Source organism: Tauraco erythrolophus, chromosome 4 (assembly GCF_009769465.1).
Source record: "Tauraco erythrolophus isolate bTauEry1 chromosome 4, bTauEry1.pri, whole genome shotgun sequence".
Lineage (NCBI taxonomy): Eukaryota > Metazoa > Chordata > Aves > Musophagiformes > Musophagidae > Tauraco > Tauraco erythrolophus.
In genome coordinates this window covers 22,107,066-22,133,912 of record NC_141468.1, presented here as the reverse complement: position 1 = coordinate 22,133,912, position 26,847 = coordinate 22,107,066, and the positions used below count along the sequence as shown (strand labels likewise).

At 38.0% G+C, this 26,847-nt stretch overlaps 2 protein-coding genes across 2 annotated transcripts; one reads left to right on the top strand and one right to left on the bottom strand.

The window, feature by feature from the left end:
• The first annotated feature begins 3,431 nt into the window (after positions 1-3,431).
• ALG12 (ALG12 alpha-1,6-mannosyltransferase) lies at positions 3,432-14,258 on the top strand. Its single transcript, XM_009985791.2, has 9 exons — positions 3,432-3,596; positions 3,747-3,879; positions 4,411-4,584; positions 5,937-6,131; positions 7,449-7,552; positions 8,041-8,264; positions 8,978-9,147; positions 9,340-9,415; positions 13,492-14,258. The coding sequence occupies exons 1-9, from the start codon at positions 3,432-3,434 to the stop codon at positions 13,721-13,723; spliced, it is 1,473 nt and encodes a 490-aa protein (XP_009984093.2). The 3' UTR covers positions 13,724-14,258.
• Positions 14,259-22,852: 8,594 nt separating this feature from the next.
• On the bottom strand, positions 22,853-26,476 carry ZBED4 (zinc finger BED-type containing 4). Its single transcript, XM_009985790.2, has one exon. It carries the CDS (start codon positions 26,473-26,475, stop codon positions 22,957-22,959), a length of 3,519 nt encoding a protein of 1,172 aa, XP_009984092.1. The 5' UTR covers position 26,476; the 3' UTR covers positions 22,853-22,956.
• Between the last annotated feature and the right edge of the window lie 371 nt (positions 26,477-26,847).

Genomic DNA, 26,847 nt, shown 5'->3' with positions numbered 1-26,847 from the left:
TTCTGTGTGTTTCTTCCCCAGTCCGAAGAGTGACAGTTTCTACATAGCTTCGTCGTACCTTCGTGTCTCGTGCTGTCCCAGAATTCATTTCCTGCCTCAACTTTCTCTCCTTTTTTGTTTTAGTTTGGTTTTGGTTTATGGTCTTTTTTTATTATTTTTTTTTAGCCAGTCCCCAAACTCATGAGGAAATGTATATAAGAATAGGAACTGTCTGGTTCCTTCTTAGAAAAAAAGAAAAAGCAATTCCAGCAACTACAAGGTTTAAATCTGACCTCATTCAGAAGTTAGCTTTAGAGTAAAGTTGGAACAGCTATTGAAGCATAGGAAAAAACCATGAAAATTGAAGATAATGCAACGTAGGTTTAACCAAAGGTAAAGCCAGATCAGGCCAAAGAGGGACTGCCTTATGGTGGGGTGCTCTTGGTGATTCTTCTTAGATGCCTCCATACAGAGCATGTGAGGGAGTGAAATACAGTTTCTGTAGACCAATTCAATGTGCAGTTTGGCTGCCAAATTCTAACATATTTATACTGAAGAGTGTCTGAAAAGCATAAGTTAGTTAAATATGGTAGATTTTTTTCATGGGAAGAGTAAAAAGTCCATTATTGGAAACAATGACGCTTCCACAGGAAAAACATAGAAAAAGAATAAACCATTTTTGGTGAAAATGCTTCAGCCTTTTTTTAATGCAAGAACCCAGTTTATTTTCACTCAGTTTAATGCCAGGAAGGGATGAATTCTTTGTGCTGAAAATCTCTGTTCTTCTGTGGTTCACTCTTGATGTAGACATCGGAGGGGGAGTCAATGCAGCTATGTTGTACAGGTCTGAGGAAGATTCTTTTAAAGTTGTTAGAACATTAACGATGGATAAAACTATTTGTATTTGCTTAACGATGTTCCTCTAACCTTCATTATTAAAATATTTTTATTAAGTGAAGATCTGTTTCCGTGTTCTTGGCGTTTAAAAATAAAAGCTGTAATTGCAAATATTATTGCCGTTATATAGCAGATGTATTTTAAGCATCGAATTTGGTGTCTACCTGTCTTGATAAATTCCCCTTGACTTTTGAGGTTTGTCAACATCGGTTTTCAACAAAGCAAGTTATCTTGAGTCTTGACAGGACCACTAAATTTATTAGGCTTTATCTCAGAAACCTAGGTGTTGTCTTCATGCTTTGATTTTTTTTTTTAATCTTCTAGCGTGTTTCCCTTCAGGGAATCTCAGTATGTGTAATGCGTATAATTATCTTCAAAATGTACGAGTATGCTGGCAAGCTGACTTCAGGCATACAAAAGGATTGGAGTCGACAAGATAAAAAAAAAGCTTTGTGATAAACTGTGTATGAGATATGTAGCTTCGCCGTCTTTCTGATAGTTTAGGAAGTGGGGAACGGATTATTCATGCAGCAATCGGCTAAAGATATCAGGAGCAGGCTGTATGGTAGAGTGGTTGGAGTGTAATGAATGCAGTGTTTATAGGGAAAGGTAACATCTTTTTATTACACAACTGATAAGAAGGAAAAAGTAGAGCTTCTTGGCACGTGGGTCCTTTTACAAGGATTCATTAGTCCTAAAATACCTGAAATGTTAAGCTGCGAGTTGGGAGTGAGGAATACCTACCTCGCCGGTGTATTATATGCCGCTTCACACAACACACAAGCTGCTCAAATGCCTGTGTTGCTATATGTGGCAGTAAGATTAATCCTTCGGTGTCCATTTTTCTCTTGGGTAAGTTTGGCCAGAAACATAACACGCCTCAGTATTTATTGGAGGAATTCAGCAAGAGATTTTTCTAGAGACAAGAATTTGTTCAAGATAAATTGCCCTGTGCAGAGGCTTCATTCCTGCCAAACGCTTCTTGAGGTGCTCCTGACGGCAGCGCCATGCCTCTTCTACTACTCCTGGGGAAAAAGGATTCTGCATAACCCATTTTTATCTGTCCTTGTAAAGAAGTAAGACTAGGCACAGGTTAAAAAGACTTCTTTGCACTTCCTGGGATGTTGTGTTTATTTAGGCTCTTAGCATTGCAAAACAAGCCAAAAACTGTAAGGACCTACCACAGAACTCTCTGTCTTTGAGCCCGGGGTTAGAGCTTCAGTTAGTCTGTAACAGCGGCAATCATGAGAAAAAGAGATGCAGTCAGTGAGACATATAGAATAATATGCAGATGCACACAGTTTATAGGAAGTACGCAACTTTTGGGATTTATTGGGTGTTAGCTGTGAAAATAAGGAACATTAGCTTACTCTTTATTTTTAGTAAACATCAGTTCAAGAAAAGGTGACTCTAGAAGACAGTTGCTAAGTGATCCTAGCATATCTGCCAACTATTTTACGCCTGTTTGATGGATGTATTTCGACCAAAACACAGGAGAAAATATCTCAAAACCCCAGTTGTACCTCAAAGGTGCTATTTTTAAAGTTTTGTTTCTGTGAGAACAGAACAAGAATAACAATAACTAAAATCTCTTGGTTGTAAACTTAGAAAAAGTGAGAAGCTTAAATTAAAAGAACATTAAATAGATTACCATGTTTTTGCTGGAAATGGTCATGGAAAATCACTACTTTTTTTTTTTTTTTAACTGGTTTATAATCTGAAACTAGAAAAGAGGAGCTGTTTACCCATGACAATACCTATGCTGTATTTGCTCTGGCATCACCTGGACACATGATTTTATGATGATAAAATGCATCGTAAGTACTACCACAAGAATGGCTCAGCACAGGGTCGTGACACTAAGCACTAGGGAGAGGTGGCCTTCGTTTCTGGGTAGGAGTGCAAAGGATGGGGTTCAGACCCTCTTATGCCATAATGACGTGTGGTGAGGGTGCCAAAGGGGATTCGTCCTTCACTTGCCAAGTTCAGACCTACCCGCTGGCACACTCAAAAGATGAAAGTACTCTCTTACGAGCAATTTCTCATCCTCGTGGTTCCTCTCCCACTGGTTTCAGAGTCCTAGACAAACAAGTGAGTATGTTCTGAAGATCATGTGTAAATCCAGCGTGAGATTAAAGTGAGAGTAAATTACAAAGCTGTCTCTCCCACAAAATGTAGACATAATTGAGGTAGCACTCTTGGCAGTGGTGGCAGTATGAGACGCAAAGGGAAATATTCTCTTAAGTAGGGTCTGTGTTTTCTGAGTTTTTTTAGGTGAAAATTAAAACCTTAATGTTTACAGAAAGCGGCATAAACCCTGAAATGCTGCCTGAATATGTTTTTGGCTATCTACTCAATTCATCGAATGCATATAAAAAATGGGATGAATTTTTTAATTTATTAGTCTTTGTTTAAACTTTTACAGTACTGTAGTGTGTTTTCCTTGCATAACCAATCTCTTTTTCTGTTTGCACACTTCATACCATGTTATTAATGTATTTTCTTTTAATTTTCTTCTTACTTCTAATAGAGTATATGTGAATTTTGAACCCAGTATGGCTCAGAAGAGGAGCTCGAGTGGGCGGTCGTTCCCGTTGCTGCTGCTGCTTATTGTTGTGGCCTTTGTTCATTTAACTGTCTGTCCTTTTACAAAAGTGGAGGAAAGCTTTAACCTACAAGCTATCCATGATGTAGTGTACCACCAGCTGGACTTGGATAAGGTAAATTGGAAAGAAGGTGTTCTTTCTTGGACACTGTTAAAGATTTCAATTCCCTGCTATATGAGTGGGATAAAGCAATGTGAATATGATTTATCTCAGTTTTCCTTTGTTTCCGATTTGCCCATCTTACTTAGATTTCCCTTTTTGCAGTATGACCATCATGAATTTCCCGGAGTTGTCCCAAGAACATTCCTTGGACCAATTTTTATTGCTGCTCTTTCCAGCCCAGCTATATATGTACTTTCTGTGCTAAGAATGTCCAAGTTTTACTCCCAGCTGATAGGTATGAAAACTTTAAATCATCAGAATAGAGATATTTTTACTACTGGACTAATGAATGACATTGTTGTAACGTTCAGTGTTCGGATCAGTGGTTAAAATGCGATATTCTTCTCCTTAACGAGGGGTTTTGCAAACTGTACGGACTTAGAGCCAACAGGCCAATTCCACCTTCTCTTTGGAGTAACTAACAGCACAGAGAAAGTCTGTGCTAACAATGTCAGACAGTGTAGAAAAAGCAAGTGTCTTCAGAGAATACACTCTCATGTGTACTTCCATGTACGCTTCAGAAAATATTGTTTAATTTAGGCATAGAAGCATTGACCTTTGTGCAAAAGTATCAGACAAGTTAAAGGTGGATTAAAATAGATAAACTAATGGGGAAGTTTTGGGATTTTTTCCTTTGAAGTAGGTTGTATTACAATATCTTCAGTATTGTTCTTCGTAACTTCTTCCCATTCCGTTATGTAACATGGTTGTTCATCAGTGATCTGTCTGATATTACTCTCATTTCCCATTTTTATTCTTCTAATAGTCCGAGGAAGCCTGGGGCTCAGTGTGATTTACACGTTGTGGAAGTTGCAAAAAGAAGTTAGAAAGCAGTTTGGGGCAACTACATCAACAGTCTTCTGTCTCATCACTGTTACTCAGTTTCATTTGATGTTTTACTGTACACGCACCCTCCCTAATGTGTTTGCACTTCCTTTTGGTAAGTATTCGCATAGGAATAATTTTAAAATATAAAAATTATTCTCAAATGTATCAATAGTTAAAGTACAGAAAACGTGTGGTCAGACCAAATTCCTGTATGTGCTCGATTACATTGTGAGATAACAAGACTAGAAAACTTTAGCAGTCGTGATTTCTTTCTATTTTTTTTTACCATATATGCTTACAATCAAGTTGTATTGAGTCTGAGTATATGTAGAGTTTGTCAGGTGGCTTTGATTAACTAAAGGTTTGAGCACACATATCTGATGCATAAAACATAGAGCTATTGAAAGGCAGTAGGTACACCTGCAGTTCAGAACAAGTTTGTGAACTTAGACTACACAGGACACTGCTTTCTCGTGAGACTGTGGAACAAACTCCCACCGCAACCTCTCCACCTTCCTCTTTTGGAGTTATCTACAAATATATCAGTTTGTGCACTTAAAGTAAAAGGGGGAAAAAATCAAAGTCGAAACCTTACTCTGCACATACAGTTTTTCCCGTGAGACGATGAGAGGCAAGATTAACCACATGTGACAGATGTCAGCTGAGTCACTTAATGCTTCAGTGCAAGTTGTTCAACTAATAAAATTGTGAGGTTGATGTAAGAACCTGTATAGATCAGAAATGAAAAACAAAACAAAAAGCAGTTGAATAATCAGATAAACACTGTGTGGTAATAAACTTCTTAGATAATTCCTGCAGGTATTAAAAAATACAAGTTGTTTCATGGTTTTGTACTATTAATATTTCACATGTGTTCCTTGGGATCATGACCGCTTTACTACGTAGTCAGTGTTATCTTGTGATTTAAACTGAAAAAAATAGAGGCAACTTCATCTGTAGAGATACAGTGTGTCTCCAGCTAACCGCGCCAGTGGATTTACGGTTCTTTCTCCCTGAGTGGCAGTCTGTAGTCTCATTTTCATGTTTGAAATGAGTTGCTATTACCATGAATATGGGATATACTCAGCCAAGAGAATAAAGTAACTCTTCAGCTGATACTGAGCAATAATAGTTAAGAATCATAGTTTGAAAGGCTTCTAGTACTCCCTTAAGGTTTGGTGTCCCCCCAAGCTATTAAATATACTGTCTAGGAAGAGTTCCCATGTGTTGCTTCTGTGATTATCCTTTTCCTAATTACTTAAGCATCAGCAGTAGAAAGTTGTGTGCTACTCCAAATTACATTTCTCTAACAGAGGAAGACTTTCTGGACTAAAAATGGTAGGAAAACCAAGAGGGGATTGATGGGAAGTTAGAGGAACAGGGTGCTAGCATTGAGAAAAGCGTTGCCGTTTAGAAAATGAAGCATTCAGTGTGTCAAATGGTGTGTTTTATTTATTTTTGCAGTGCTCCTGGCGTTAACATTTTGGATACAGCAAAAGCAAAGGCCATTCATTTGGTTCTCAGCTTTGGCTATTATAGTCTTCAGATCAGAGCTCTGCATATTGTTAGGCCTCATGCTCCTGGTGACAGTATTAACTAAAAGAATCTCCATTTTCAAGGTGCTTTCCCATGCTGTTCCTGCTGGAATTTTTTGGTTGGGTAAGTGTTTGCTTGGAAAAAAACAAATGGCATGTATTAAATTCAACAGAAGTGTGGAGATTTGATTGACTTGTCTGATGACCTGGCCCTTAGAGATTTTTGTTTTGTTTTTTTTGATGTTTGGTTTGTTGGGTTTTTTTTGGTCTGATTTCTTCTGCTAATAATATGAGAAGGTTATTTATTTCTTTGAAAATTTCCCTGTGAAGAAATAGGTGTGCACAGAGCAGTAGAAAGATACTGTGGCTGCTGCCTTTAGATGCTTACCATACAATGTCCTGATCTTAAAAAGGCTTAGACATGCAAGTTGACCTGAGTATAATTAGTACCTGGCTGTAGCTATACATGCTTTATCAGTTTTAGTATCTATTACCATGAGGATAAGCTCATTCCCAGGATAAAATACGACAGTGTGACAGACAGGGATACCAAGCAAGAGGGTTGTGGAGAGAGTCACAGTTCAGGTCTCCTTATTACATTAATTTTAATAGCCGAAGTGATTGTCCACGCTAGAGTGTTAGAAAAATCTCCTTGTCTCTGCCCATCCATGGGAGGCTCATGCATATGCATGTAAATACTTTAGGCTGCTCTGCCAGCCTACCTAATTAAAAATGCTATTGTCAGATGCCTGATGATGACCTCTGGTAGTGTGCTGTCCCTTCCACAGCTTGTACAGCAGAAACAGTAAAATAGCATGCCATGTGAATTTGAAGGCACCTCGCAGCTTAAGAGTTCAGAGGTCCCATGGGAATTAGGCACTGATACTCACATTCCATCTCTGAGCAAACTTCTTAAATACCAGAGCAGTTGTCGAGCTGAGTGGAGGAGATGAGGCTGATAGATTTGCTGCTCTTCTTTTTGTCTTTCATCCCTTATCCTCCATCCTCCCTCCTACCTAATAAATAGTAGCAAACTTCTAGAGGTTGTTTTTCTTGTCAGCTTTACAATAATAATCCATTTAGTACCGTTTCAAGTTAACCTGGGTTTCTTACCATTTATTACATTTAATGCTCTAATATTCTTTTAAAACAAACTTTAGTTAAACCACTGCTCTTCACACCTGGGGTTGGAGTGGGGCAAATCTCAATGAAATTCCTATCTAACATGCTTCTGTTAAGACTTCTATTAAGAAGTGCCTCCCTTCCCTGCATTTCTACTGCAAGACTGACAGATTCAACCTTCTGTGTGGCTTTGGGTGAGGCTTACAATACATGTTCCAGTTTATGTTGATTTTATCAGTAAATGTGCAATTTGGATGTGCTAGTTTGCTTTTCTCTAGTTTTTAATTCATGCAGACTTGTATTTCTTTAATTTTTTTAGGGCTAACAGTTGCTGTGGATTCTCTATTTTGGAGGCAACTTGTGTGGCCTGAGGGGAAAGTGCTGTGGTATAACACAATTTTAAACAAAAGTTCCAACTGGGGAGTATCCTTTGAAACATCCAGGGAAAAAGATCTATTGGATGCTACCAACCATAGCAAAGACTTGATATAACCTGTTTCTGAGACTCAGTTAAGGTGTCAAGTTCTACTTTTCATCTAGTATTTCATTATTTGAAGCTTATGAGACAATGTCTGTTTCTTAGATCTTTCCGTAAATTTCAGCTTTCCTCTGCTGACTGTTTCTTCTTGCTTCTTTGTGTTCTAACAATGTAAAGCCACGTGTCTTCCCCTTGGTTTTTCATGTTGCCCATCAGTAGCACCATTTGATGTGCCTCTGTTAGGTGATGTGAATGTAGTTAGGCTGCTGCTTTTATTTCTCGAAAGGGTAAGGCAAGAAAGCAAATGCCTGGAAGAATGTGATATACAAAAAGTATACTGCATGTTTGCAAAATTTGTGTGTGCTACTGTAAAGAATAGTTACTTCGCTTGTTAGCAGTGAAAGCATCCTTAACTCTCCTTTTCACCTTGAAGACCTCCCCCTTCTTGTGGTATTTCTATTCAGCCCTACCTCGTGCTTTGGGATGCAGTATTATCTTTGTACCTTTAGGTGTAGCAGAAAAGAGAACTCGGATATTACTTTTGCCAGCACTGGGCTTTGTTTTCTTGTATTCGTTTCTCCCGCACAAAGAGCTGCGTTTTATCATATATACTTTCCCTGTCTTCAACGTAGTGGCTGCTAAAATGTGCTCACGAATGTAAGTTCAAAATTCTGTTGCGGTTTTTTTTCTCTCTGAAAATGCAAAAGAAAAGCTATTAGTACTATTTTTATGCACTTCTTTTCATCTTGGAATCTGGATCATCTTCAGATCTTCATATGCTTTAGAAAGGAGGTCTGTATTATTGTACCCATTCGAGTAATGAGGGAAATGGAGACAAAGAAGAGTTAAATTATTAGACAGGACCGTTTGGCAAGTCTGGGGCAGAGTCGAGAATAGATCCCTGATTTTACTGTTGGGCTGTTATAATGCAGTTTATTTTATCCACCAGAGAAAAAGACACATTCCAGTGTACTGCTGTGTTGTTAACATAACTTACCTTAGAAGATATTTAATACACAGGTTGGGGTTTATGAAAGGTGGAGTTTGTGTTAAGTAGTTAAACTTGGGTATACTGAGTAAACAAATTGAAGTTAAACTCTGAATTTCTTTGAAAGAGAATACGTTCATAGCTTTATTGATGAGCTTGTTATTAGCTTTATTAATAAGAATATTCTAATTTGAATGTCACTAGAAGCTACTCTTTTAGAAATGGATAATAATTGCATTCCATACCCTTGATTATAATAAAATTTGCATTAGTCTTTATTATTTAGCAGTGGAGATTTCATAAAATTTCAGTCACAATAGTCAACGACCAGTATGAAAGAAAAATAACATTTTATTCTTACTCATTTTTACTACCTCAACAGTCTGAATAACTACCGGAAATCCTGGCTGCACAAACTTGGATCTTTCTTTGTTATAATGCATCTTGTAGTTAATGCTGCTTATTCGGGAACATCTTTGTATGTTTCACATTTCAATTATCCTGGAGGAGTGGCAATTCAGAAGTTGCATGAGTTGGTACCTTCAACAGCAGGTATGTAAAGTTAGCTTGAGATATGTTCACCTGATCTCAATTGCAGGGGTTTTTGTTAGTGTATCTTTACATGTATTGGATGTTACTTTTTCACACTATTCACAAGCATCTTTTCTGTTACTATTTTGTTAGTTTATTAATCAGAGTGTTCTTAGAAGAATTTTGAAACTGTACTTTGTTTTCTTTATGTAGACGTGTCTGTTCATATAGATGTGGCTGCAGCACAAACAGGAGTTTCTCGGTTTCTGGAAATCAATTCGGATTGGAGGTATGTTACGAACGAGGTATTTTGATCTGAAGACAGGAGCCTGCTTTTTCCTTTTTTTCTGTATGCACAGGGGCAAGCATCACAGATGTCTTGGTCGTATACAACCGCGACAACAGATGCGGTTTCTGGTACAGCATATTTACTAAGCCAGGTCAAGAACAATGAATCTTCAGAGAATTTTGATGTATACGGTGCTGCCATTTCAGAAATAGAGCACCGCAACTTTTCTTTTAATTGTTATGGTAGGTTCTGGTTTGCCTAAATAGTGTAGAATCTTTGAAATACATCAGAGACAGTGCATACTAAAACACCAGTATCTTTTATGCAGCCACATTTGATACCTTGCTAGATCTTGTAAAACTCAGCTGTAGATGAACACTTTTCTGCTCTTGGCAGAACAGTGTATATAATTGTGGGGGTATCTTCTCGTTTGTTTTTGAGCGATGTGTGGCAATGCAAGGCTTAACTGCATATTAATATTCAAAGTCTATTTTTATGTGGAACATCCTTCACATAGATGGCATTGAAGCTGCTGTTGTGGACTATCAGTCACATTCATTGGCTCTGAGAAAAAGCACTTGAGCGCTTTCTTACTGTGACCAGCAGCGATGTAGTTTTAAGAATCAGAATATTGAAATGAGTAGTAGGAGACATTTGTGGGATGGTGTTTGATTTTCAGAATGCAAACAAAAAAATGGCATCTTTCTGATTTCTTAGGTGTACCTCTTCAGCTGAAGTGTAGGTTTCTAATTTAAAATGTCATCTTAATGAAAATGATTCAGCAGAAAGTGACACAAAGCTTCACTTCATATTTGCACAAAACAAAGGCAATACAAGCAGATTTTTGGATTCAGAAGTACTCTGAGCATGGAGTTCTTTTTCCCCAGTTACAGTCTTCAGGATCAGATGAAAAAACTTAATTATTGGTATGTTTAGAGATAAAAGTATTTTGGAAGTAAAGAGGAAGAAGGGAAAAGTATGCTTCTGGGGGAATTATAAAAAAACATCGAGCTTGCTATGCCTTATTTTATTTCTGTACTCTCTCATAGTATTGTAATGGTGTGGACAGGTTAAAGCTGAATTGCGTTCACAGTTAACAATCATAGAATCATAGAATGGCATAGGCTGGAAGGGACCTTAGAGATCATCTAATCCAACCTGCCTGTCATGGGCAGGGACACCTCTCAACTAGACCAGGCCACTCAAGGCTCCATCCAGCCTGGCCTTGAACACCTCCAGGGAGGGGGCATCCGCAACTTCTCTGGGCAATTTATTCCAAAGTCTTACCACCCTTGTACTGAAGAATTTCTTCCTAAGATCTAATCTAAATCTGTTATCCAATGTTTATATCAAATATTTTTTTGCATGTTCGATCTAGAGAAAGTCTTAAGTCATGAACAGTCAGGAGGAGACTATTAAAGTACAAGTGATAGAACAGGCGTGATAGCTAAAATGTTCCAATCTTTGTTTTTTTCATATACTTAAGCACACACGCTACTCTGAATACAACTCTACTTTCTAAATACGATGCTTAATTTCAGTGAGCTTTTTGAGATGGTGGGTTTTGGATTGTTATGGGCTTGCAAGGCTGTAGTGTAGTGGGATTGGAAGGTGAACGAATAATATCCCTGTCACTGATAGATGTTTCATAGTGTTGCAGCTACAGAGCAGTTTGTCTCCCTCACTTTTATCTTTACTCATCAAACAAGCCTCAAGCGAGGGCTGATAAATAATGAAGTTTCACATTAAAAAAATCAGGCAAAATCCACAACTGAGCATCATACACAGAGCTACCACTTTGTCTGACAGCACAACAGTGCAAAGTTTAGTGGCACCAGCTGTCTATTTTCTTTTTGTCCAAGGAAGTGACAGCCTTTCAGATGGGTGAAAACTAATTTACCATTTTCATAGACTGTGTACATCAGGTGAAAACAGATTTATGTACGGAGTGGCTATGAAGGCTGATGATTCATCAGGATAACTACAATCCATAAATAAAAATGTCTTAGAGTTAACAGCTTCCAGTGGCGTGCTCAGATTAGATCTATTTGCCTCAAGAAAAATGCAAGTGATCTGTTATTTTTCTTCAAAGGGTGATTGAAAGAAGCTTGATGCAGATTCTTACACAGGACAGGTGTTACAGTCTTGTCTTCAATTAGTGCAGTCTGTTTGAACCAGGAATAAATATGCTGTGTAAGCTGAAAGTATTTAAAAATAATAAAATTCAGAAATGCTTGCAGCCAGATGAAAGGCCCTTTGTTTGCTGATGAAGAAAATGCAAAATTAGTAGTTGGTGAAGTTGTTACAACGTATGCCATTCCTTCTGCCAGTTTGGAGGCATGTACCATTCCAAGTGGTATTGTGATTTTTTTTGAAATAACAGATGAAATTAGCGTGCAATTTTTTTTTGTTAGAAGAAAGCACTTGTTCAGCATGCAAAGTCTAATTCTGCATTATATGGTGTCTTCATTGACACTGGATTCTGTCAGTCTGAGGTCTGTTCTGGGTTGCCAAAATTTTAGTTAACAATCCTTACAAATCCTCTAGTTTGCTGTAGAGTACTTGCTTTGAATATCTTAAATGTTAGTAACTGCTATGTCAGGGAGTGTTGTAAAAATATAAATTGAGATTGTTTCCAGTTTTTCACAGAGAATTCAGGCAGATGAGAAGCCAGGCCTGCAAAGACACACGTTGCAAAAGATGCAGACTGGATTTAATCCTAGGTGCGTTTTAAGAGTATGTAGGGTTGAGATTGCACCACTTCCCTACCAGTGTCCGCGCCTGTAGGAAAAGCCACAGCCTTGAGTAAATTGCTTGTGAATTGCGTGGGAGGAATCAGGTACCTAGGAATAGGAGCTTCAAAAGCTGGTAGAAGAGAGTTCACAGAAAAAGGCAACAGAAAGGGTGAAGGACTGGGCACTGCTCTGCACTTGGGTTACAGAGCATGGACACTCTTTTGTAGTTAGAAGCCTAAGACCGTCTTGTCATAAACAAACTAAAGGTAAGTAACCTCCATGGTAATCAATGCCTTCCGGACTGTTACCTATCAGTAGTGTAGAATGTTTTTCTAGGATATAGAGCAAAGATCTGAATCCAGATCTCCCACTTTTGGAAGCACACTTAATAGTGGTCTACGGGGTCTTTTGGGATAGACTTATCATATTCTTCCCCTTTTGAAGTTGTTGGATTGAGGACTCCATCAGGCTGCTATGTCCAATATGAGCATCTTCTAACCCTTAGGCTGTAAATTCCACCTGATTCTCTTTCAGTGAACGAATAACTATTTCAAAGTAGAACAGTGTCTTCATGAGACAGTGAGGGAGATCTATCTCAATTTCTATAAAATGAGGGAGTTTCATGCAGCTCTGTGAGATAACAAACTTCAGTTCTGAGCTTAGATTAGACAGAGTGGCTGAAGCTAGATCTTTCACATCCCTGTCAAATGCTTAAGTCACTTGTTTTCTCATCCTCTATGGCTAGATTGAATATAACTCCTTTTAAGAGGTTTAGAACTCACTAGAACCCAGAATTAACAAGTGCCAAGTTAATATTATAATTGCCAGGCTGTTCTTTCTCTCCTACAGCGTCCAAGTAATTCTCTCTGCTATTCTCTGAGAGTCCTACCTTAATGTAAGACTACCAGAACAGAAAGGTTTCTGCTAAAGTGCCTCATAACTTTTTTTTTTAATTAAAAAACAAAACAGAACAAACCCCTACACTTATCCAAACTGCAATTCTTGTGGAGTAAAATTTTAAAGTTAGTCGAGTTTTCTACAGTCTTAGGCTTTGGTGTCCCTTCTCCACAGAATGCAAATAGAGGACTAATGAGAAATTTTCTAGGAGTCCTGATTTATACCACAATAGCAGGAGAAAGGCTTGCATGGAATGACTGGCTCCCTAAACTCCTCAACAATACTATTTTCTCCTCCAGTACTAGTTAATTTAATCAGGAGAGATAACTGAGAATGTTACAGTTCCTTTTGTGTTTCATCTTGGATGCTACATGCCCTTGCAATAATGGAGATGTTTAATATGTAAAGAGAGGAATGTAAATAAGCCTTCTTTATTCTTTACAGGTATGACAAAAGAGAAGATGTTAAACCAGGAGACCAGTTGATGTTTTCTTACACACACATACTGATGGAAAAAAACCCTCTTCAAATATCACATTACAAGACAACCCACAGGCCACTGGCAAATATACCTGGCATCAGTAAAATTGGGTTGAACCTGACTGCACTACCTCCTTTTACTTTAAACTTGAAACCAAAATTAGTACTGTTGGAAAAACTTCCTCTGTCATCTTGACTGTGAATTCTAAGTGAGTCTTTTGATGTAATTTTGCTGATGACTGAATGATCTATGACAGCAGCAAATTGTCATTCCAGCACTGCAATTCAGCTTCTGTGGAAAGGCACGGAAAATCTTTGTACCGATTGGTATTTAGTTCCGTCCTGGTTCTTACATAAATATTACAATGCATTCCTAGTCAGTATATACTCAAATACTGAGTTGTATTGTTGGATATGTTTGAGAGAGGCTACCTACAAGTTCAGTGGTATTAAGTGAAGCCCGTCTACTTGGTTTGGGTAGCTAGCTGTTTCATAAAGTAGCGCAGGAATGTTCTAATTGTCCTATACAAGATACATAATGGAACAGGTTTGTGCTACGGCAATAATTTGACATGTAATCTATGTGTGCAAAGATGTATTACTTGATGTATCTGCAGGATTGTAACCCCCTCAGTTGTCAGATTGCCTCTGTGGAACTTAATGATGCTATCAACATAGGAAAGCCATGTTCATTGTAGCTTCGTCACAATACCTAATTGTGCCCTGTAGGCTACCAAACTAATTAAACTGAAAGATTCACTTAAAAAGCAGTTGGACCTCTTGACAAGCACTGTCTCATAACAGATTTCAGTATTGAAGGATGGTTATCTTTCTTCCAACAGTTCATGAATAAGCAGCAGCTTGGACTTCACAGGAAAGGATTTTCTGAAATAATGTTTCCCCTCTTCTGCTGTAATGATATTAACTTAATTTGCAGTGCAAAAATTTACCTATGAAAATATTCACTTGAATACACTTTAAGAAGATGGGTGGTTTTCCTTTTTTTATTAAGTAGTCCCTTTGGAAAGGAATGATCTAACGTGCCGTGTGTTGCATTCTATAAACTCGAATAAGATAGCATGCTCTGTAGTCTCTTCTTTGTTACATGTTTTTGTTAAGGATGTCTGCCTAGATTGCTGAATGGAAGAAGTTAAGGGTTAACTAAGGAAACAAGTTAGAATTTTGGTTAGGGCCAGTTGTAATATGACAGCTCCACTAGTGTAAAAAAAATCAGTACTGCTGAAATAATCATGGGAAGAAAACTATTCCATGTTGACTGAAAGCTTGAGTAAAAAACTCTTATTGAATAAAGTGTTTTGAGTTTTTGTGTTTTTTTGGGGTTTTTTTTGTTTTTTTGTTTTCTTTTTTAACTCTAAAAGTGTGCTTCATTCAGGGACCTTTACCTACCCATGTACGTTTCAGTTTTTAGGACCATGTTTTCTTTTTATCCTCTAGATTATGTATCAGAGGAACTGATCTGGTGGGGTGGAGCCTGCTCCCCCGTGGGTGGCTGTTGCTGTTGCGCAGGCTTCCTCACGCTGAGCAGATCTGGCAAAAACAACCTGCAGAACTTGTTGGTCCAGTCTCTGGCTGCTCTTGAAATTGAAATCACTCCAGTATTATCTATTTGACTTGTCTTTAGAAGAAAACTGAACTTCCTCCAGAGCCAATTTGAACATCAGATGATTCTCATGAGACAGAAGGAAGTGCATGTGCAAATAGCTGAGAATTTGGAATAATACAAAGGAAAACTTTTGAGTAAGGATGTAGGCCCTTATGTTAAGCCTGAACATTGACTTCATCTAACTCCCCCACACTGTAATCCACAACTCAATAACCTAAACAAAAATTTATCTTGCCCAAGCATAGTCAAATGTCTGCACTGCTGAAGTGAGGTGTATAGTTACTCCAGCTTTCTAAATTCCTGGTTGTCAGAATCTCTCCGCAGAAACTTGCCTTTACTAGCTACAGAGAAAACGTAGGGCTGCCTAGGGCTGTTAAACTGGTAATGTAGGCATCTCAAACTAATGCCTGAAGTGGCACAGAATATGTGGACATTAGGCATCTGAAGAGTTTAATCTTGCTGAATGTCAGACACATGTCTGATTGGGTCCTTCCACAGACTTTGGTTCTGGTGTCTGGGTGCTACCTGTTGGACTTGCACTTGTGATGGTGTTCAGCTGTGGTAGTAGTATGTCCTACTGCTCACAGTCTCACCACTGATGAAAACAAAAGTTATCAGTCAGCTTGAATTGGCCTGTTTAGTGTATCTGTTTGGGGTAGATAAAGGTAAAATACATTCAAGGAGACAGGAAAGAGATACTGGACTGCGGTTTTGAACAGCGTCTGAAGTCTATTTAGGTCCTGTTGCATCCTGCTCTGCATATGTGGTTCTTGAAAAATGCTTAGTTTTAAGATCCGCAGCCTGTTTGGGCTTGTAGACAAAGGGCTACATCATGACCCATGCAGCATCATAGCACCTGTGGCTGTAGGACTTCTGTGGCAGCATGGGTAACCCCCTCCAACATAGGCCATGAATATTGTGGTAGCCCACACCCAGAATAAGAAGGGGCAGTTGTCAAACTAGGATGATTACTGCAGTTTTTCCCTAAAGGCTGCTTTCAATAAACAAACAGTATTTGGAATAGAAACTAAAGCCATCTTCTCATTTCCGAGTCCTGCATTGTCTTTCTTCAACTCCACAAGAAACATAGAACTTATTTTCTGCTTTAACATAGATTAATATTCAGTGTTCTTGCATGGAAGAAAGAAAGAGTGGAGTTCCCTTAGATATAAGAGGGCATTAAGGAAGTCTCTCACCTCTTCTACAAGCTTGAAGTGGAGTATTACAAATTCTGTGTTTGAGGGGGCATAAGGGAAAGAAAGTTACTTCATAAATGGTGCAGATAAGAGACACTCCAAAAACTAAATTGGTGGAACTTTTGAAGGGACTTTAATAAGTTTGTCATGACTATTCACATTCTTAAAAGAGAAATTCCTTTTGTCTGCACTGATTTCAAACAACCCTAGCTCAAGAGTATAGTTTTTCTTAGCAAAAGGAGAAATATGGTGAGTGTATTCAAACACGGTGAGGGTTGAGTTAACCTGAATAAAGCAAAAGACAGATAGCACAGTCCATCTATAAATTTTGTTACATATATGATATTTAAACACAGAATGGAGTTGTAAATAAAATGCATTTAACATGTATACTGCTGCTGTAGAATGAGATTTATTTTAGAATGTCATGTTAAACTCCGCAAAGGTCAAACATTGTGTAGCATCATGCATTGCCTTTTGAAGTTTGACTTAATTTCTTACAAGCAATGCTTGTTCCTGTAAAGAGCAAGGCTAACATGATTTGGACACAAACGTGTCATCTCACTCAGAAACGGTGAATAATCACTGTCTTATAGCCTGAGATTTAGGACACACTGTGTTGTAAAACTAGATAAAGCAATTGCATGAAAAACGTTGTGGAACTTGCTGATAGAGGATGTTTTTGGATGTTGAAAGTAAAAGGTGCTTCAAAACAGGGTTAAATAGATCACTTTCCCATCAAGAACTAAAGGAACCAAAGATAGAATCATAGAATGGTTAGGGTTGGAAGGGACCTTAAAGATCATCTAGTTCCAACCCCCCTGCCATGGGCAGAGAAATCCTCCACTACACCAGGTTGCCCAAAGCCTCATCCAACCTGGCCTTGAACAGTTCCAGGGATGGGGCATCCACAACTTCTCCGGGCAGCCTGTTCCAGTGCCTCACCACCCTCAATGTAAAAAATTTCTTCCTTAGATCTAATCGAAATCTCCCCTTTCAGTTTGAATCCATTGCCCCTTGTCCTATCACTACACACCCTTGTAAAAAGTCCCTCTCCAGCTTTCCTGTAGGCCCCCTTTAGGTACTGGAAAGCTGCTATAAGATCACCCCGGAGCCTTCTCTTCTCCAGGCTGAACAGCCCCAACTCTCTCAGCCTGTCTTCATAGCAGAGGTGCTCCAGCCCTCGGATCTGGAAGATCAAGGAACAACTTGCAGTTCAGAAAGTCTCTTAAATAGTAGAGCATTCAGAGCTGGGAAAAAAATATTGGACTGTATTTACCTTATACCTGCCCTAAGTGCTTGCTAGAGGTCTTCTCTCTCAAGAGCAAATTTGGGGTGGAGGGTCCTGCAGAATGGTTGTATTGGATCCAACATAAAATATATTTATCTGTTAACGCTGAGAAAGGCCAGAATGTGTCTGGGGTTCTTCCGTTTGCCGTCCATTTCACTTCAGCCGCCAGAACACAACCTCAATGCAATGTAACTGTGTGACACGTTTTGAAACACCGATCACACCTCTTTTTCTCACTCCCTGGCCGTTTCACTAATCCCCACGGTGAGACAGGTTACGCACTCAGGCAAACAAGACTGAGATTGTGCTGCCTCTCCTGCTGCAGTTACAGCTGTTCTAGGACCATTCCTATCTTCCTGAATCCTTCTAGTTTTCCGTAACGCAAAGGAGCTTGAAAGGCCATACAAAATTTAAGCCTTTGTTTGCTCTCTCTCAATTTCAGTGCAAGAGCATGCGTTTCCCTTGCATCCAAGAGCACTTCTTCATACGTAACAGAAATTATACAGAAGTTTAGTGTTGCTTTCCTCTTATTACCTGTGCTCATTCTTAAATACTACTCTTCCACCCCCACCCTGAGAGCTTTCCCTGTAACTTCGTATTCAAAGAGTCTTTTCTTGTACAAATGACTTCACTTTCTATTTGCAAGAAAAGAACAAAACCACAAGCTGAGTTACCACCGATGTAAGCAAGACTGTTTAGCCACAGCCTTCTCAGCTGGTTACATAATTCATCTCAGCTACATCTTAAATGAAATGTATCGCTATCTGCTTACCATACCACACAGAAGACTGAAAGGGTGTTTGCAAAAATTCCTGAAGTTAAATGACAAAAGAATACCTCCATGAAGTTTTTCATTTTTTATTTCAATACTATGATTGCTAAATGTAACTGATCCATTTTGTATACAACTACTTACTTTATATCAGCCCTTTAGATAAACATAAGCAACTACAACTACTTTTGGTTGTTCATTTCAGACCTTTGTTTATGATAGCACAGACAGCCAGTGTTTCTTCTGAAATTCTACATCTTACTGTCACAGGCAGTCTTTCACCAATGCTGCTTTATTTCAGCTGCAGCTGCCCTTGGTTCTGTACCAAGGCTTGATTTGTGGCCAGTTACGGCAAGTGTAAGGTAAAATAGCTGTCTGAAACAGAGTCCCATCTTTTCCTTTAAAACTGCCAATTTAAATCAAGAAATTGGAAGAAGGAATTGGTCCATACAGAAAGAAAAAAAAAAAAAAAAAAAAGGAGGCAGGGACTGCCTAGGCATTGAACTCGCCCTTGGAATTCAAATTGATACCTGAGTTGGGGGCATCACTGTGGTGGTTATTCCTGGTTGGCATACTCACTTTACGAAACGGAGCACTTTGGGGTCAGTTTTGCAAGGAAACCAAGAACGTAAAGAATCACTCTTTCTTGTCACTAAGAATAACGCAAAGGCTGAATTTATTTGTGGAAGACTAAAATGCTTAGTTCATGAAATCTAATTAACCTGTAATCATAAAGTGTTATTTGCTAATTATATGTATTTGTGTTTTTTTTTTTCCCTGTGTTTGGAGATACCTAAATGCAAGTTTGTTATGATCAGCTCTGTATAGTAGCAGAAAAACCCACTACTTTAAAAGGGACAATTTCTCAACAACTGTGAATATCTACTTTGAGCTTGTCATCTACAGTGTAACCATCCTATGATATGTACATTTAATCAATCACATCCTTATGCTGAAACTTAAACTGCTATAGAGATTTCAGTTCATTGTGCATTCAGAAACTACCCTTAGGGAGCAAGCAGAAGCTGAGTATTCCTAGTGAATAAATGCTCACTGGCCAAATTCTGCAGTCAAACAGTTTTCCTTCACTTTTACTTGGTGGGTAGAGAAAGAGGTCAAATGGAAAGGAGCAATGTGGGGGGAGCGTTATCACAGTTTTCTGGAGCATAATACAGATCCTATAGATACTTGCCATTATATACCCTTTGCAAGACTTCAGTTCTTTGAAAAGGCTGTTGCAGGTCTCTTACTTCTTGCCCTTCCTACCTTTAGTACTACAAAATATTTCTTGCTGCAGTGTGTCATTAGGTGTTACGCCTGCCTACTCTTAAAAGAAGCAAAAGCTCCAAGAATCTTAGGATGACACAACGTATCATCTTAAGTACCATCCACACTTTACTTTTTATGCTAAGAGGGAAAAAAAAGTCTGCTTACTAAATTTATTTCTAAAGTTGATAACATACTGAAATTAACTGTTTAAATAATAAAATAAGTATCACTGTTGCAGGGTCACCATCATGCATTAGGGAACTGTCTGCTGCTGCAGGGATCGGTGAAGCACAAACTCAGCTTGATGAAAACTCCCACTGTTAACAGCTTGTGCTTTATTACTGTTGGAAAGAGGGTAATGTAAAAATAGGCGAGTTTCCTATACATTACAAATATGAGAAGGGTTGGAAAAAACCAGAAGTTTTAGCAATCACCAAGAATTTATATTAAAAATAATAAAGTAAACCCAACACAAAACCCACCCACTCAATAACTTACCTCAATGCTTCAATGAAAGCTTTCAGCCCTTCTTTTGAAGTCATTATTTTCTCAAAGGCAGCAGTGCCTGAACTGAAGATGGAGACGCTTCCCTAACTCATAAAGAAGGATCAAGGCTTTCAACCGAAAACCAGCAAATTTGTGCTTTCAGTCTCTCCTATTTTTATTTAAGTTTTTAAGAATTATGTATTCCCATTCCAAGGCCTTTTGGGCCTGCATATTATCTTTATAAAAATTCTAACATAAGCCTATGGATAATTCTTAACCAAGCTGTCACAGAAACAGTGTGGTCTTAAGAACTAAGCCCTTCAAAAGAAAAGAAAAGGAAATTGCAGGTACAAATAAAGTAGACTAACTTTAACTGATAAAATTTTACTTTTAAAAATAGCCACTAGTTCTCACGCTCTCAGGAAAAGTTTTGACAAAAAGCATGTCTATGCAATTAAGTATCCATACAATAAGATGCAAATTGGGGTCTACAAAACGCTATCACTCCAACTTTCCCCATGAGAGTTGGATAGAGAAGCTACATTAGAGACTGCCTTCAGAGGAACAGAGATGCTTGTTTCCAGAGAACTGGGATTTTCAGGTAACCTTGTTCACTGCCGGCAGTCCTGCTGGTATGATATGACTCTACAGTGCTTTAAGCCAAAGGCCGTATTTACACTCAAGCCTTGAGTGAAAATTCCATCACTTGTTGAAAAAGAAGAAAAAAAAACCAAACCAAAACAAAAAAACCCACCAAAGTTTCTTCATCCTCTACCTCCCTCTTTACTGGTTTAGAGAGATTAAACATCTCCTTTACAAAGGTCAAGGTTATATTCACAGTTAAAATGTGAGGAAAAAAATTGAGATAATAATTAACCAGTAGCCATTTAAACATGTTTCTCAATAAGCTGCTTCAAACTCACCTAGTTCCAACTATACATAAACTAGAACAAATTGCTTTATTACTGCAGGAAAAACGTGCTGTTCTCATTTAACCCTAGAAGAACAAAGAAATGCTGACTGTTGATAGAATTAAAAGTTAACTTTTAAAATACTGGAGACAAAATGCAGCATTAGTTTTTTCCCAAATATACTATATAATAATTTACATAAATAGTACAGGTGTAAACATAACTGATGGAATAACAATTGAAATACCTGAAACCATAAAATGTTTAGAGAAACATCGTGTGGAAACCAAAGTCACTTGGGAAAGAACTCAACAAATTTTCCTGAGGCTGAACAGCTTGAGTGAAATGAAAAGAACAGGAATCCAGGCTTACGTCCAAATGGAAAACCAATCTTTTCACATAGCATGTTCTGCAGTATACTTATGATTACAATTGTATCAATTAATTTTCCTTCAATAGTTATCCTAAATCCATCTGAAAATAAAAGGCAGTGTTGACTACCACTAGAAAATTGCAAATAAAATGTTTAATTTCAGAAACTGAGTTCACCATTTATAAATACACTAAAACATAGTAAATGCAAAATTAGATTAGGCATAGGTACAGTATTTTAACAAAGCTACAACTTTTCTAAAAGGTCATAGGCAAATGATGACTTGTTTCCCAAAAAGTATTCAATGAAAACTGAAATGAGAAGATTATTCTTCCTACAGTTAAAAAACCATGGAGAACGTTCCTTTCAAATTAAAATGCTGGCTATTTTCTTCCATCTTATTTGAAGTTTTGAGGGCTCTATATCCCATTTGCCTGATGGACACCAACAGTTAAGAATCAACCCTACTACATAAAATTCTAAGCAGTGCACCATATCCATAAGGCTATTACTGAAAAATCAGAAGATCGGTTATTTCTGTACTAGGAGCTTTAAGACAGGCTGTTCTACACAATTGAAATTACGTTAGGAGTAAGGGCTCAATTTTTACAACAGGGAACCTTATAGTTTCGATGCACTAAAGATTAGAAAAGGCTTTAGAATGACATCAGAGTCTTCGTGGTTAAGTTTCTTGCCTTCTTTTTGTACACGGTATTAAATAACGAGCATTAAATCACAAACTTTGATAAGACTTCCAAAGAGCTTTATAAATACCCAGAATATTTCTGTAGTTCAGTCAAAATGTAAAACCTGAACAGGAGAACCCAGAAAGGGAAGTTTTACTACTGATTGCTGTATAACTGACATTCTATATCATCTCAAATTTAAGATTTATTTTCAGATTCTAAGTCAACAGTCTCCTGTAAACACATCTTCCTCAATAACTCTTCTTAATCCTTTAAGTATTTTAGGGCTTGCAGTTAAAAACACCACGATAAAAAGATGGCTTGAACTCCATCTTTCATGTACAGCTTTCTTTTGACAACTACAAAAGCTGTTTTGTTGCAATTAAAGCAATGTTCAACTAAAATACAGTACCTGGTTTATGGTTTTTACATAATAATTGAATAAAAAACTACAGAATAGAACTGTTTACATCTTTTTTTTTTTTTTTTTTGCCATTCTATTAAAACAAATGACTGAGCATTTTTAAAGTTCATTTACAATTCTGGATTAAAACCTACATATTTTTGTATAATTTGACAAGACAGGCTATCTCTAGTGTGAACTTTTAAAAAACATATATACAATATCTGGCCTGAAGTACTATGAATAAGGCACATGTAGACATATTGAAAGCTGAAAAAAGGAAACCAAAATTTGGAATTATAGTCACTGATTAGATGTCATACATGGCCCCTATTGGAGCAATTTAAAAATCCGAGTTATAGATAGTTAATATCCAGTGAGCAACAATAGATTTAGTCTAGCAGTTTGTTCATTAGTTTCAATACTGGAAGTATATTAAAGGAAGATTCACTTTCAAAAAGATTAGCTTTTCAAAGTGTTCAATCATTAACCTTGACTGACTAAAGTTGTTGCTTTCGTTGGATGTATTGAACAATCTCTCTGAAGGAACAATGCTTGGTGGACAACCCAAGAACCTGACAGCCAATTTTGACAGTACTGGCCAAGATGATTTCTTGAAGTTCCAGTAAGTTAGAGGATCACAGTTATGCTCAAGCACTTCTTCCTCCAAGTAAGAAAGCACCATTTCCTCTGGTAACTTTGCTCTCTCTTTCAGGTCTTTTGTTTTCTTCATGTCACCCATGAGTGACCAAAGATTATCTTCCCCATATGAATTTGTAGATGGTGAACCTATATCACATCCATTGGAAACAGGTTTATCATCATCTGAGGTAGAACTCATTATTTCCAGCTCCCTGATTAAGTCTTGTTTATATTGTTCAGCCTCCTCTTCTGTAAATAAGGATGTTTTATACCGGGGATCCAGAAGTGTAGCAAAAATGTACCTTGGATCATGAAGCGTGGAGGACAATCTGCTCACCATAGCTTCTTTCAAAGATTTCAGCATAGTATCTATGCCCATTGTTTCCTCAAACAGCATTTCTATTTTCCTGTTAAGTATATGAATCATTGGAATCACTTGGCTTAGAGTAGACATGTGTGTACTCATCTCCCTGCTTGCAGCTTCGAAAGGTTTGAGAGCGTGACACACGGACTGCATGACTTCCCACTGATCACAGCTTATTAGCTCCCGAAAGCTGCACTCTATTGACATTTCATCGATCGCCCTTTTCTGTTCGATAAGGCGTTCAAGCATATGAAATGATGTATTCCACTTGGATGGAACATCTTGTATTAGCTGATGCTGAGGCAACTCATACTCTTTTTGCAACTCGGCTAACTTCTCTTTTGCTTTTGCTGACCGGTGGACGCGTTCACAGATCTTTCTTGCAATACTAAGCAAATTCTGAACCATTCTCTGGCTTTTAATAGCCTCGTTTACAATGACGTTAACAGTGTGACTAAAACATTGTACACTTGAATGATCACCTTCATTCAAAGTTTTCTCTATGCTCTGATTATCAGTAACAGTAATCCCAATCTGAAGGCCAATGGAAGTAATCCACGTTTCCCACCAATACTCTAACTGCTTCTGAATACTAATTCCGTTGTAGTCACAATCAATCTGTGATACATTTAATAGCGCTGAACAATGGTAATCCTCACACTGTGGTCGAAATGAAGACTCAAATGTTACCCAGTGAGCCGTCAGGGTTAGATATTCTCGTGTTTGGTTGCTCATCCATATTCCAGATGTAAAATGGATGACTCCACTTTCAGCTTCTTTAAGATGTGAAATAATTATTTGTTTTACATTATCATACATATCTGGAATTGCTGTCCTAGAAAAGTAAGATGGAGAAGGTAAAGAATATTGAGGTTGCAAGTATTCAAGCAGCCTGTTAAAGCCAATGTTGTCTACAAAAGAATATGGCTGAAGGTCAAGTGCAATCATTTCGGCTACAAGACTTGTGATTTTTTTGGCAACTGGGTGAGAGTCACAAAACTTGTCATTGGTTTCATCAAAATTTGAAGATCCTAGTAATTCTGTGCTCAGCGGCATGTGATTATCCGTAGATGAGGATAATACTGTCTCCGAGACATCAGTTTTCAAGACGTTGTTATGAAACCGCTGCAAATGTCTTAGAAGGCAACTCGTACCCAGATTCGTTGGCTTTTTCCCCCTACTTATTGTACGTCCACAGTGCATACATATTACTTTCGTTGAATCTGCAGAACAAATTGAAAAGTGATTCCACAGTTTTGAGGTCTTCTTACTATTAACAGGAAATATAATTTGATTATCATGTGTAACCATGGTAGGCAAGTCAGTCAACTTTGAGGATGAGCATTCTGCAGACGCCAAAGTGGCGTAAGGAGAATTTGCCAAACTCACATCGAGAAAGCTCTTTTGGTTTCCAATTACATCGGGATGGCGTCTGTACAGATGTCTCATCAAGCAGCTTGTGCCCACATCTCCTTTCTTACCACGACTTATCATACAACTGCAGTATCTACATACTGCCTTTAGACTGTCTGCAGGTGACAGTGAAAAGTGGTGCCAAACTTCCGACTTAAGCCTTTTCATAATCCTTTTATTTTGCTGAAATACAGCAGTAGGTTCAAATATTAGTGGACCTAATCCCTCACACTGTTTCTCAGGAGATGAAACAAAGGGGACTTCACCTATATCATCAGAAGATGACAGCATTGAGTCTTCCACTAGAGCATCTCCAGAAGAGAGATTAGTATGGATTTCCTCAGAGATTCTGTCTGGAGAAGAAGAAACAGAAGCTGATTCTTTCATTAGTTTTCCAGGAGAGGAGGACATAGAATTCAGATCACTATCTGAGGGTAGTAAAGAAGGCAACAGAGTTGGAGGTGCAGTGTAGAGAGGTGGTATGCTGGTACCACCTCCATTCTCTTGCAGGACAATGGAACGATGGGCTCTCCACATGTGTCTTATTAAGCAACTTGTTCCCAAGTCTTTTCCATTTTTTCCTCTACTGAATTCATTCATGCAGTGGATGCAAACAGCTTTAGAATTATCTAGAGGCGACAAATAAAAGTGTTTCCAGACAGCAGATCTCCTTCTGGAACCTGATGTGCTCTTTGGAATTACAACATTTTTTTCTGCTACATTCTCCACACCGTCATCATACTGGTTGTTGGGTAGCTGTGGAGATGACCCAGCCATGACTTCTTCTTTGCTGCACTTTTCAGAAACTGAGAGATCTGGTATTTCTTCAGAAGAAACAATGGAAACAGATTCCTCAATTATTCTATCTGGAGATGGTATTTTAGAAGCCATTTTCTTGACCAGTTTTATGGGCGATAACATAGAACTCAGATCTCCAACATCTGCGGACTGAGGTGGCAGTAACAATGTAGGTGAAGAAAAGGAGGATATACCTGGCATACTTCCATTTTCTTGAATTAGTACGGTGGGATGGGCTCTCCTCACATGTCTCATGAGACAACTTGTACTCAGGTCCTTTTCGTTTTTTCCTCTGCTAAATTCTTTCATACAGTACATACATATTGCTTTAGTGCTATCTCTAGGAGATATAAAAAAATGGTTCCAAGCAGGTGACTTTTTTCTGGAGCTTATGTTTCTGCTAGAAAGGAGGCTTTGTGTCACAGCTTCCATTGCTACATCATATAGCGTACTACTATACTGAGAAAAAAGAGATCCATAATCATCTTCATTTTCTGTAGATAAATATTTGCCAGGGTTGTTGGTAATAAAGTTCTTTTCCTTGTCTTCCTGCTCATCACTGCTGTCAGCATGTTTGAAATCATCTTGTTCTGTCTTTATATCCATTCTTTCTAGAGTACAGTTAATGCTGTCTTCCTCTTGCTCCACTTTTAAGTTATTGATTTTACCCAATACAAAATTACTATCCATTCTGGGGGAACCTGCTTCACTCTTGTCCATGGATGACAAATTCTTCTTGCCAAGTCTTCATTTATTAATAAACATGGATAATTTTAGAGATTATTTAATCTTTGATTTAAATGATGTATCTTGTGTACTGAATGCACAAACACAAATGTGCATGTGTGTTAAAATAATCTCTGGTTTATGAATTCTGTATCCGTGTTGTGCATAAGCAAATATGATTAGGCATAAAAATGCATTTAAAAATTATAGACTTAATTAATGGAATCTCATTTTTTCCCCAGGATCAGGACATTTCAGGTCATAGATGAATGTTCTCAAAGACAGCTACTGTTAAATGCTTCATGTTGTAGACATAATCCTAAAAAATGAAGGTTCTATTTTCTTGTTGAAGGAAGCCATTCTGTT

Coding starts and splice junctions, on each gene's coding strand:
- ALG12 (XM_009985791.2), top strand. CDS start 3,432: ATGGCTCAGAAGAGGAGCTCGAGTGGGCGGTCGTTCCCGTTGCTGCTG. Junction 7,553..8,040: donor ACAAAAGTTCCAACTGGGGA/GTATCCTTTGAA, acceptor TTCACCTTGAAG/ACCTCCCCCTTCTTGTGGTA. Junction 8,265..8,977: donor GCTAAAATGTGCTCACGAAT/GTAAGTTCAAAA, acceptor CTACCTCAACAG/TCTGAATAACTACCGGAAAT.
- ZBED4 (XM_009985790.2), bottom strand. CDS start 26,475: ATGGACAAGAGTGAAGCAGGTTCCCCCAGAATGGATAGTAATTTTGTA.